Consider the following 12568-nt stretch of genomic DNA (forward strand, 5'->3'; position numbering starts at 1 on the left):
GAAAAAGTGATTTAATGTCTTTGATGGCTTTCTATTGCAATGCTTCAGTGGACAAGTGGACAATCTGAGATAATTGTCAAAGCAATGTCACAGGAGATGTGTACATCGCTACAAATCATCCGTTGGCTAATCATCCGAAATCTATTAATTTCCATGAGCTAAATCAGTCATATTAGCAAAAACAATGACTATGATTATGATAACAGTTGTGTACCATTAAGCATTAATAAACAAACATGTTTAAACCAAACTGATGGAACCTCTTGTTTTTGGCCATAAAGTGGCCATTGGTTCAAATGCATTCACCAGTTAGGATATACATCAAGAAATTTCCCCTTGCTAGGACACGGACAGTAAGAGATGTTAAGATGAAAACGGTTTCAACAATGTATCTTGTTTAAAAGATATGTCAATCACTGAATACTTCATCCTCTTCTACAATTGGTATTGGTTCTCATGTAGTAGTGTGACTTGTGAACCAGTGCCTCATTAAGTCCCTACACATCAACATCAGTGCTTTATGTATGAGTACAAGAGCACTGAAGAGAGGCACCTCAGAAAAGACACATTTAAAACTGGGAGAAATGTCACAATGATACAATGTGCAAAAAAAATGGTTTAATCGGACAATAATCACAAATGGACAAGGCAAGACGTCAATCAGATTTTATTAACTTCAGAAACATTTGTCCATCTTTTTTGGCGATTTTGAAAAATGGAAAAGCATGGAGGCCCATTTAAAAAGCAAATGTTGCATACACAGGCAAATGCATTGTCACCAATTTATACACTGATCCCTCACATGCCTTCTACAGCTAAATTTAACATGGCTAAATAGCAGAAATTATGGCTTAAACCTATAGTTAGGTCAATACACTTGGGATTCTTTATAATATACATAAATGATACTTTTATAACATACACAAATAACTTGCACAAAAAAAATATGTTGATACAGAGGGGGGGTGCAACTAGGTATTGCTGAAGAAGTCTGCAGAAGAGACACTGCAAAGATTATCCCGTACTCTGGAAAATAAATCTAGTGTTTCACATACTGAATCTACCTCAAACACAAACCTTATAAATATTAGACAGATATAATGCATTTATAAATCATGGTTGGAGCCCTGTCCTTCACAAACAGCATTCTGGGAAAACTGTTTATGAGCCATACAACTGGAGATTACACAACACCATTTCCAGTGTCTTCCCCTCTGACATCTCTTGACTGTTTTTCCATAGTATGATTTTAAATAATATTTGACCCATAATGATACCTGTATATACTCTCAAGCTCACATTAAAAAAGCCTTTATCACACAAAACAATATCTATTCACTGTACATTGTGATGTTGAAGATCCCTACTTATGCACGTGGGTTCAATCCTTCAGATATACACATCAGAAGATTTACAGCAAATATACAGCAAATGAGGCATTTACAGGACAAAGCTGTATTATGTCAGATTATGACACAAATCACAGTACAACACACTGCAAGCCATGTCCTCCTCATGGTTTATACAGCATATGTAATACATTAAGTGCGTGTGTGAAACTGAAATCTACATTCAAGTTTACTGGTCTAATTTCCTGTATGCACAGGAAGTCAAGGATCTGACAGGCTGCTTTGAACCACACCTCCGACCTGCCCCACACAAACCACAGATTACACGAGAAGGCATAGAACGGATTAGCATGCCAATGCGAAAAGTCCGGATTCCTCAGCATATGTCAAGCGCACACTGAGGAACAAGTCTGGTGAGGGAAGAATCACACCGATCATGCCACAGATCCTGAACCTGGTCAAGTAACAGATCCCACGGAGGTCCAAACCAAGCAAGAATGGTAGAAATGGGGTGACTGAGGGTGTCGATGCAAATGGCCACGGCCCTGAGAGAGGAAGGGAAAGCCAAGGAGAGGAAGAGGAAGGCCTTCACGATGAAACAAGGATAAACGGACGGGGAGAAAGTGCACTGTACATGAGCAGGGCGAAAGGAAAAACAAGCGTTTGTTTTCCTGCTTGATGTCCGGCCTCCCTGACAATTCTGCTTATTTACATCCTAGGTGGTGCGGAGCGCATCATCTGCAGTCCAGTGTCTTTCCCTCAACGACCATCTGGATCTCCTTGGCGTCCAGCGTCTCGTAGGTCAGCAAGGCTTCCGCTAGGCTCTTGTGCTCTTTGGTGTGTGTCTTCAGGATGTTTTTAGCGCGCTCGTATGAGTCCTGTCAGCAAACGTCACACCAGAGATGATGGAAAAAAGGCTGCAATCCCAAAATGTCGGCCTACAGCCCATATTATGAAAGGGGTGTGATGCAGCTCAAACTGACACATTAGAAAAAACAATGGCAAAAGTGTAACATCTTCAGAAGTCATACTAAAATAAAGGCAACGCTTTATGAAGGATAACACAAAGTGTTATTATACTCAAGGGACACAAACTATATTCATATACGGCCAAACGCATGATCATGAAGATCTCTGGGAATATATGCTTGGTGTAAAGGTGAACTATTTTCTGGGAAATATGACAGCGTAATTGAAGGGCATAGTGGAAACACAGGCTGAAGTGCAGATGCAATGGTTAAGACCTCTTACCCTCAGAAGTATCCTCACTTCCTGTTCGATAGCAGCCTGTGTTTCTGGGCTCTGCTTGGAGAGGTCATTATACGTCATCACGCCGAGCTGAAATGCAACATGGTAGGTCAGTCAAATCACCCATTTCACTCTTATACAGTAATCAAGGCTGGGAACACACGTGTAGTTACAGCTACTGTAAATCATTCTGACATCATACATTGCACAATTCCATGCCCCTTTCATGCATGCACAGTGCACATAAAACATGTAATTTCTTACTTTTAATCAGGCAAAATATAATGCCCATAAATAAGATACACACATGCTGCTGCATAAGTATGTTAAAGAATGCGGTAAAACTTTTGAAATTACTCATTCCTACCTTGTCGCTCATGCCGAAGTGAGTAACCATCATTTTTGCTATTTTTGTGGCATTGTCAAAGTCACTGGATGCACCTGCAAGAAACCACATAAAGAAATGACTCAAAGTGGGGAGGGAGTTGACAGTTGGTGCAGGCCCTGAGGTCTGGATGTGTGACGCTGGGGCCCAGAGCACGTCTGCGTCGGGCCTGGACCGGACGCTAACGCGCTCACCGCTGGTGATGTTCTCTGCCCCAAACACAAGCTCCTCAGCGACCCGCCCGCCCATGCTCACGTCCATCTGAGCCAGCAGCTGCGAGCGTGTCTCACTCCAGCGATCGTTCTCTGGGAGCATGGACACCTGCGGAGGGAGGGAGGGATGGAGGGATAGAGGGACATAGGGGGAGAGGGAGAGAGGGAGAACAGTGAACTCACTGGATCATAAAGAGCCAACAACGTTCGACTGGATTCTTAGCTCAGCGCAATGTGTATATCTACACCCAAGCCAACTGCAAAAACACTACAACTTTACAATGACATTTTAGACATTTTGCAGACGCTCTTAAACACAGCTTATACACAGCTTTCAGTCTTTACATACAGTGAACTTATACAACTGGACAGATTCCCAAAAGCAGTTCAGGTAAAAGCACCTTGTTCAAGGGTACAAAGGCAGTTGGTTCTGGGACTCAAACCGACAACCTCAGTAATAAGCCCATTTCCCAGTTCTGTCTTCTCGGTTGATATATTAACAGGAACTGTATGCAACCAGTAGGCAGCACCGACAGAAAGCCATACCTGACAGATGGCTATCTGCTCTGCCAGCTAACAGTCTCTCTATTTACATACTGCGCTGCACTGATGGGTGAATTTGTTGACAAACCTTCAGTTCTTCCCTTTTCATACTGGCCTGTGAACCTCTTTCAATAGCCTCTCAGTTCCCTCTAAAAATTTCCATTTTAAAACCAGCAATAAAAGGGATAGGGATTAACTGTCCATCAAAGAGACAGATACTGAAAACCACTCCCACCACTACCGCTGAAGTGAAACTCACATGACCCAGAGTAGCGCCCCGTGGCATGATTGTGGCTTTGTTGATGGGCATGGCGTCTTTGGTGTAGTACGCAACGATGGCGTGGCCGGACTCGTGGTAGGCGGTTATTTTCTTGTTCTTCGCATCTATCTCCACACTCCGGCGCTCTGGACCTGTGTACACACAGTGGTGTCAACAACCACACAGCTCACCCCTTCTGACATGCAAGACTAGGCTCTAGCGGGTCCTAAAACACTATGATATGCAATCATGTGATCGGTTCATACTTTCAAAGTCAGCGACTGACAGTCGGTTTCCTACACTATGGAGTGAGCCTAGCCCAACCCCCCAGTGCTCCTCACCCATGAGCATCTTGTCCTTGGCGAACTCCAGCTCTGTCATGGAGACGATGTCTTTGCCGTCCACTGCAGCCTTCAGAGCCGCCTGGTTGACCAGGTTCTCCAGCTCCGCCCCGGTGAACCCCACTGTTCCCCTAGCGATGACCTCTGCCTGAATATCTGTGAGAGTAGATTCAGCAATTAGCACGGACAACCCGCACATGGAATCACTTAGGAGATAGATAAAATAAAAAAACATTGTCTTAAACATGAGATGTTAATCATAATTTGCATGAAAGATTGCCTGCTCACCAGGGTCTACTTTAATTTTTCTGAGGTACCACTTGAGGATCTCCGTGCGCCCTTTCACGTCTGGTCTGGGAACTGCAACTTGCATGTCGAAGCGTCCAGGTCGGATCAAAGCACTGCGGAATAGGGAAAGTGGAGTTCTCAGACATTGGAAAGACCAGAGGAGCGTAGGAAGTGACTCCACAAACCAGACAAAGCCAATTTCAGTAACAGTTCCACAATTGGTGCACAAGGTTCTTGACCTTGAGCTTAATCTGGCAGCAGATTCGTTTTCACGTGTGATTTCCAAACTAACAAATCACCAAGTTAAATGTCAAAATAGACTGATGTCAAAATACAAAACTGACAACTTGGCCATGATTTAATGCGATCTCCTGGCTTTTGTGTCTTTGTGAATCATCCAACCGCATAAGAAAAGGAAAGAGTGAAGCATACTTATCCAGAGCTTCAGGGAAGTTTGTGGCACCGATGACAATGACTCCTTCATTGGGTTTGAACCTGAAACAGACACAGGGCAGGGAAACAGACAGAGGTCAGGGAAACGGACACAGGGCAGGGAAACGGACACAGGGCAGGGAAACGGACACAGAGCAGGGAAACGGACACAGGGCAGGGAAACGAACACAGGGCAGGGAAACGAACACAGGGCAGGGAAACGGGCATAGGGCAGGGAAACGGACGCAGGTCAGGGAAACGGACGCAGGTCAGGGAAACGGACGCAGGTCAGGGAAACAGACGCAGGTCAGGGAAACAGACGCAGGTCAGGGAAACAGACGCAGGTCAGGGAAACAGACGCAGGTCAGGGAAACAGACGCAGGTCAGGGAAACAGACGCAGGTCAGGGAAACAGACGCAGGTCAGGGAAACAGACGCAGGTCAGGGAAACAGAGGCAGGTCAGGGAAACAGAGGCAGGTCAGGGAAACAGACGCAGGTCAGGGAAACAGACGCAGGTCAGGGAAACAGACGCAGGTCAGGGAAACAGACACAGGTCAGGGAAACAGAGGCAGGTCAGGGAAACAGAGGCAGGTCAGGGAAACGAGCACAGGGCAGGGAAACAGAGGCAGGGAAACAGGCACAGGGCACGGAAACAGACACAGGTCTCACCCGTCCATCTCCGCCAGCAGCTGGTTGATGGTCTGTCTGGAGTAGGGGTGCATGGGAGACTCGATCCTCTTCCCCCCCACGCTGTCCAGCTCATCAAGGAACACCACGCAGGGGGCGTTGGCCTTGGCCTCCTCTGGGGGAAAGGGTGGGGAGAAACAAAAGAGTAAATGGAGGGGTCGGAGGCACAATGGACCTCACCCACTCTGTCCGGGGGGGGACTCACTGAAGAGGTTCCTGATGCGGCTAGCCCCCACACCCACGAACATCTCATCGAACTCTGAGCCAGAGGCATAGAAGAAGGGCACGTCTGCCTCGCCGGCCACTGCCCGCGCCAGCAGGGTTTTACCAGTGCCCGGGGGGCCGACCAGCAACACACCTAAATGGAGGGAGAGAGAGAGAAACAGACCAACAGAGAGATAGAAAGACATTGAGAGAGATATTAGAGGGTCATTCCAAGAAAAATCAACCAGAAGTGTGGGAGTTGACCACTCCAATTTTGCTCAAACTGTGTAAATGTTCTTTATATATTATGTTCTTTGTACATGTTTTTAGGTTTTTCCCTGGTTTAATGCCAAAGATATAATGCTCCAAATCCAACACAAACCCCAATTTTTACTCACAACTGACTATTTGGGTACACCCCCGCCCCCTTTTTAAAAAGCTAATATCTCCAGAATGACAAATCCATTGAGTCTAAATGTTTTGCATGTTCGCACCTCCGGTTGATTTTCCACAGAATGACCATATACTATTTGTATAATGGCAAAATTAATGTTGTAATGGATGGGAAAGCTGCACTTGAAGCTGGGCAAAGATGAAACTCTCCTCTTGCCTTTGGGCAGTTTCCCTCCCAGAACGGTGAACTTCTGAGGGTTCTTGAGAAACTCCACCACCTCCAGCAGCTCGTTCTTGGCCTCCTCCACGCCCTTCACATGCTCGAAGGTCACGTTCTTAATCTGGACCGGGTCCATGGCCATGTCCATGCCTGGGGGGGCCCGGAACCGCACTGTCCAGAGCGGTTAGATCAAAGTTCACACTCAAACGGGACCGCGCATGCGCAGCATGCAAAGCAGGGTTCCTCTGTTCCTCATGGTGTGGCGTGATAAAACACTGTTATTCATTTATTATTTAATTACACAAGCCATAAGGAAAGAAGCTGCCAAATTAAACAACCGTTTCCAGAGAATCCTGTTAATAAATGACTTTTATTACTAACCTCTATAAAATACTGCTAGCTGCATAGCCGGTAATTTAAAGGTGGAGACCAAAAGCTGTTTTCTTTAGCCAAGCAATCACTCAACCCAACTCATTAATGTGAGCTGCATAAATCAATTGCCTTCAGTAAGCCACTGAGCACAGTGTAATCTCAGAGATCACATTTATTTAAAGACGCCACCCTATTCCCCAACAGCCAAATTAAAAAAAGTCAACAATAAAAATAATTTGTTGGGTTGATCCCTGATGCAGGATCAACACAGACCCAGTGGATATGCTTCTGTTGTGTCAACTACGCATACATTTGTGAAGGCATGCAAGCAATGAAATGCATTAAGCACAATAGCAACAAAATGTTGGAAATTGATTTGCATACATTTCCACAGAAAACATCACTGTGTTTCTCATAGATAATTTGATAGCTTAAGAGATGCTAGTATGTCTAATGGAAACAAAGCTAGTGCTTGCATAATGGTTTATGGTGGTTCCTGGTGCAACTGTTTAACAGCTCTCAAGATTGAAAAGACATACAGGCAAATGGAGGGCAGAACCAGAAAGGGAGTGTTTACCCGATAAAAAGCTGTATTTGTAGAGGACGTAGACGCCCAGGATAAGGAGGACCCACACAATCATCCGGGACTTCCTGAAAGTTTCTGTCACAAAGAAAACTGCTTCAGTTTTTACCTGCCTGAAGAACACTACTGTGGCAGTGTTGCCACCTAGTGGCGGCCCTGCAAACACATCTCTGTACTGTCTCACATCAGAGTCACTGAACTCTTTATGGTCATCTTCAACCAATAGATTAAAGCACCTGTCACTTTCTTCATGGCATTACTTCATTCTGTACTCCAAATCATTGTCCATCTAGGCAGCCGATTACATTTTAATTGAAAATAAACAGCAATGTATCAGAGTCACTTGCACTGGTTGGAATTTTTAAAAGTACAGAATATCAGTATCAGGTGATAAAATTCAGCCACATATTTTCCTTCATAGAGGAGTAGCTCCACTTGAAAACCACTGCTTATTTGTGAGTAATGACAGAGGCATTACAAAATACAAAATGAAGGTTACATTAGCTTTACACGAGGAGGCCTGCGGGTCTAGGAAACCGTGAGGAAGACGAAGGTGGACACATGCCTTGTAAGCGCAGGGAGTGGGCCTGGGATCTCATGATGCCCTCCAGAAAGCCGGTCTTGAAGGAGTCATGCTGGGCCTCCGGAATGTTCTTATTCCTCAGCAGCTCGGCCAGAGAGTCCACGTGCGGGACCTTATCCCTCGTGAGGAGGCCCTGGACAGAGACAGCAGATCATAGGAGCCCGAGACCAATCAGGGACTCACATGCCCTCACAACTTTCCGGTGCCAACGAGAGGACATCTTAGAGCAAGGAGCACTTGTCTGAAACCAGGAGTGGGCATGAATGCCACTAATTTGCGCAACTTTTCATAATGGGGTCATGTTTACCACAGCAGAACTCGACCAGGGGGTCTGAGTGAACCATATTACTGCCAAAACCTGAACAATACGGAAGTGAGTCTTCAGGTAATGAGTAGAGATGGTGAGATGCAGTTCAGTGAGATGCAGTCACTGTCCAAAGGATTTTACTTTATCCCTTCGAAGAGTAGTTTTTTTTTTTTCTCCTAAGCTAGATCTTAATTGATTTGAAATACCAGTAGTGATTGCTACATCAGCATTAGAAAATTCTGTTAATAACATTCCAAGCACATATTTGTAAAAGGCTTAAAAGGTATATGATCACAAAGTAGATCACCTTAAATGTGTGATCTAAACCTTCCAGGTAACCATACAGTTGTTCAGCAGCCAGTGCCAGACAGTTTGATCCATGATAAAACAGCTGATGGGTTTCACATACAGGCTGTAGTTTGACTTGGTTACATTGAAAGACCACTTTGGAGGTTTAGGTGAAACCCATGCAGGATTGCTGCAATCATAATGCAAAATGGAGCCTCCCAGAACATATTTCACAGACATTAAGGGAGTATAGGATTGTGCTGTGCCTTAGATTCCCCACAGGGCAAACAGCAGGTCGTGGTAGATGTGCCTGGCATTTCCACACAGAACACGGCTAAGGGCCGGGCCTTGATAAACTCCAGGAGGCTTATGTAATGACACAGCAAGCCTGCTGGCAAACCTTCATAAAGGATGGAGTATAGCCTTCTGACTCCACAGGGCGCTCGCTGCTGGACTGCAGACGTCTGGTCTTGGATTTCAGGGTTTTAAAGCCTCTGGCTTGGATCAACACTATAAAATATATGAACGGAAGAAAAATGCACAATGTTTCTAATTAAATATTTACACTTTAGTTGAATGCAAATGGGCATTTAGCAAGCTACAGAATAATACAAATGCTGCACTCCCTACATTCAAGATCACATTGGAACCTGGACGGCATTAGCATAGTCTTCCCCTGACAACTGCTCCAGGTGACGATGTAATGTCCATGTTTCCACGGGAAACTAATGTGCATTATGTGCTATCTCTCACCTGGCAGGTACTGAAGATCTGTGCAGACGGTCTGTACAGGAGAGGGCCTCTGTCTGCAAAATGCTGGGACCCCCAGAACACCTGCTGTCCTATCTAAGAACCCTGGAACAAGAGGAAAGGATGTGCGCTGAGTAATAGTGTCCAATGAAGAGACTCACACAATCACTATATTTTCACAGAGCTGCTCACTCACAACAATGTTACAGGGACAAAATTTAGCCATGCTCATAATTACCCCTCCCACATCTCTCACTTTCTCTCTGTCTGTCTGTCTACATGCCAGTGAGGATTGTTTGGTTTTGGGGGTTTTTTGTTGATGGTTGTGTTTCTGTCACTCACTCAAGCACTCGCTCAGCAATGCTGGGTTAAGGCCTTGCTCAAGGACCCAACAGCTGCAGTGATCTTATTGTGGCTAGACTGGGGCTTGAACCACAAACCTTCCAGGTCACAGTCAACCACCTTGGTGAGTAGGCTATAGGCTGCCCCACTCACTCACTTTACAGGACCAGGATAGTTTTACACAGATATTCTTTGTTGCAGTCCTGCTCACGATGAGGACATATACAGCAGGTGCTGGGACGTACTGCCACTCACCGTGTTTATTCTGGAAGAAGGAGCTGGAGGAGACGTGGGACGCCCTCCACCCACTCGGCTGGGGGAGGGGCCTGTGGAGGTTGTGGGCGTGGCTCAGGCATGGTAGCAGCCGGCCCACCAGCTCGCCCAGCTGCTCTGTTCTCAGGTCAGCCAGACCTAGGTCCCTCAGGCTGAGTGTGGGCTGTGGGGACAGACACACAGCTCAGTACACATTGCCACTGTGCACCAGATGCCTAAACTGTTAAAAATGGAAGCAGCGCTACTATCTGCTCTGTGTGCAGTGAAGTAGAATGGCCACAGAATTGCCATGCCTGGCCAGGTAATAAGCGGCTGGGAGCCAAATCCAATTTTTCTTAGGGCCCCAAAAAGTAAGCCCTACCACTGGACACTACAACGTATCAATAATTTACATATTGTCTGAGCTCGGGTGCAGCAGCGCTATCAATGTGAAGGATGCTTTACCTCCCTGTTTTGCTGATCATTTTCCGGACTGGTGTCTCGCTTGTGATTCTGATTTGGGCTGGCCGCCGCCGAACCCTTCAGGGAATGGAAAGCATTGATGAGATGGACAGTCACCTGAGAAATAAAGGCATAATTTAAGATTAATCATTTAAGATAATCAATTAATAACATAATTTGCCACATGTCAACGCTGAAGTGGTATACACGTCTAAATGTATTACGAATTATACGAAACACGAAATTTCAAAAGCAAACTGCTTATCATTGCGATATGATTGTTGTACAATAAAACGTGCACAACTGGCTAAGTTAAATAAACCACTATACTTTCACAAAATTAGCTAACAATTAGTCAACCCTGCTGGAAAAAAAGCAATGTTTTGAAACAGTTGGTAGCTGGTTGACCAGTTTAGACCAGCTCCACATTCAATATGGTCTGACCAGGTCAAGCTATGTTTTGAAACAGCTGGTAGCTGGTAATTTCAAGATGGGCACAGCTGGCTTTTACAGCAGGGAAGTGTCCTATGCTAGCACCACTTCATATCTCTATGGTGTTATTTACACATGCGATTTGGCCTTACGGTTACATTGAATTTCATGTCCTACTGAAGCTAACATGCAAGATAGCTATTGAGGTCTAACCACAGCTTTCATTTCTGCAAATGTGAGCGATCCATAGCCAAGCAAATAAATACAATAGCAGGGAATCTATCACGTCAGTTTTTGACTGAATAGGAACAGAAGTTGACAAACGTAGCCTGCTTGGTAGTTCCTGTGTGCGACATGGTTAGCATGGCTAACACGTTTGCCAACTGGAAGAGAAACTGGTGTGTTCACCTGTTTGCCAGCGATAGCTAAGGTTAATTGCATTTCAAGATTTTAAGCTTGCAAGTTAGCGACGCTGTTCGCAACGTAAGACGAAGGGTTCAGTATTTTCACATTGAAAACCACAGATAGCTAATTTTCTTTGGGTAGTTTATTGCAATGTTAGCAGGCGAGTTGACGCAGTTCTCTGGATTTCTCCAAGCGGGTGCTGCGCATAGCTGTACAACCTCAGCTAGCTCGATTTAGCCAACGAAGTTAACTAACATTAGCGACGGTCCGACAGCCCGTGCAAACAGAATTCTGAGAGGTTAAGTTGCTTGGCAAGCACTTTGTGTTGATTTTATTTATAGCTAACATTGTTTATTTAGAGCTAACATGGCTAATAAGCCGTAATCACAAACAAACTAACGTTAGCTATTAGCGAGCTTAAGTTGAACGACTGTCTGCTAACATTTGGCTGGCTAGCTGCTGAATTATGCCGTAGTCGCGGACTAACTACTGATGGTAAGTTAGCTGGCGAGCCAAATCACTCGTTACCTGCGGTTGGACTGTAGTTGAGAAGGAAAACATTTCAAAAACTGTCACTGGTTGACCAGTGTTAGTTCCGGGCTAGATAGATAGCTAGCGGTACTGCCCTTTCGGTTTCACCGGTGTTCCACTGTTGTGACTGAAATGGTTTCTTCGAGAGAGGTCAGACGGAGCGGGATTTGTGCGTCACTACTACAAGCTAATGAGTTTAGTCCCATAAAGGTGCCATAGCTGCCAAGATAGAACTTTAATCATGCTTTTTAAAATAGGATGTGTTATTTCATAGTTATGCTTATGGGAAGCTGTGGCTCATTAGCTTTCAAAAAGAAGCTGCTTCAGATCTCGCAACGAAAATACTATCTGACTGTGTAGGTACAGTAGGATCAACAAAACAATCAGTCACATTTTTCATTGAATGACTATGGGCTGCTTTTAGTTGCTCAGTGGTATTATTGACATAACTACCCCTTACGTAAGGCTTACCTGCGTCCTACCATTGCATTGCTGAATTCTGACTAGTTTTATTTCAATGGTGACACACGCATTTCCTCACAACTGAACCTTTTGTCCCACTTAAATTATTCACAATTAATGGCAACAAGTTTCACATCCTAAGCAGACAGCAAAGGTAGAGGGATAGGCCAACTAATCAGCACTAACAGTAAGACTGAGTAGAACAGGTAAGCAACAACTCAGTTCGGGCATGCCCCAT

The 12568-nt window shown here is 45.0% G+C and overlaps 1 protein-coding gene across 2 annotated transcripts; it reads right to left on the minus strand.

Moving 5' to 3' along the window:
* Positions 1-651: 651 nt before the first annotated feature.
* yme1l1b (YME1-like 1b) lies at positions 652-12032 on the minus strand. 2 transcript variants are annotated; one of them, XM_061255182.1, is made up of 18 exons: positions 11866-12032; positions 10504-10617; positions 10042-10222; positions 9448-9549; positions 9095-9204; positions 8082-8232; positions 7511-7594; positions 6559-6711; positions 5950-6102; positions 5727-5859; positions 5058-5120; positions 4626-4738; positions 4338-4493; positions 3997-4148; positions 3177-3303; positions 2965-3038; positions 2601-2687; positions 652-2227 (listed from the first exon to the last, which is right to left on the minus strand). In XM_061255182.1, the coding sequence occupies exons 1-18, from the start codon at positions 11896-11898 to the stop codon at positions 2084-2086; spliced, it is 2130 nt and encodes a 709-aa protein (XP_061111166.1). In that variant the 5' UTR covers positions 11899-12032; the 3' UTR covers positions 652-2083. The 2 variants fall into 2 exon arrangements, with proteins under 2 accessions (XP_061111166.1, XP_061111165.1); XM_061255181.1 differs by having other exon boundaries at positions 6559-6732; positions 11866-12031.
* Positions 12033-12568: the final 536 nt, after the last annotated feature.

The sequence above is a fragment of the Conger conger genome, chromosome 9 (genome assembly GCF_963514075.1).
Source record: "Conger conger chromosome 9, fConCon1.1, whole genome shotgun sequence".
NCBI classification, from domain to species: Eukaryota; Metazoa; Chordata; class Actinopteri; order Anguilliformes; family Congridae; genus Conger; species Conger conger.

Bases quoted from the DNA above. Each gene is read 5' to 3' on its own strand.
- yme1l1b (XM_061255181.1), bottom strand. From the start codon at position 11,898: ATGTTTTCCTTCTCAACTACAGTCCAACCGCAG. The intron at 9,205-9,447 runs GTGAGAGATAGC...TATATTTTATAG, and splicing joins AGATCTTCAGTACCTGCCAG to TGTTGATCCAAGCCAGAGGC. The intron at 3,039-3,176 runs GTGAGCGCGTTA...GGTTTCTTGCAG, and splicing joins GGCAGAGAACATCACCAGCG to GTGCATCCAGTGACTTTGAC.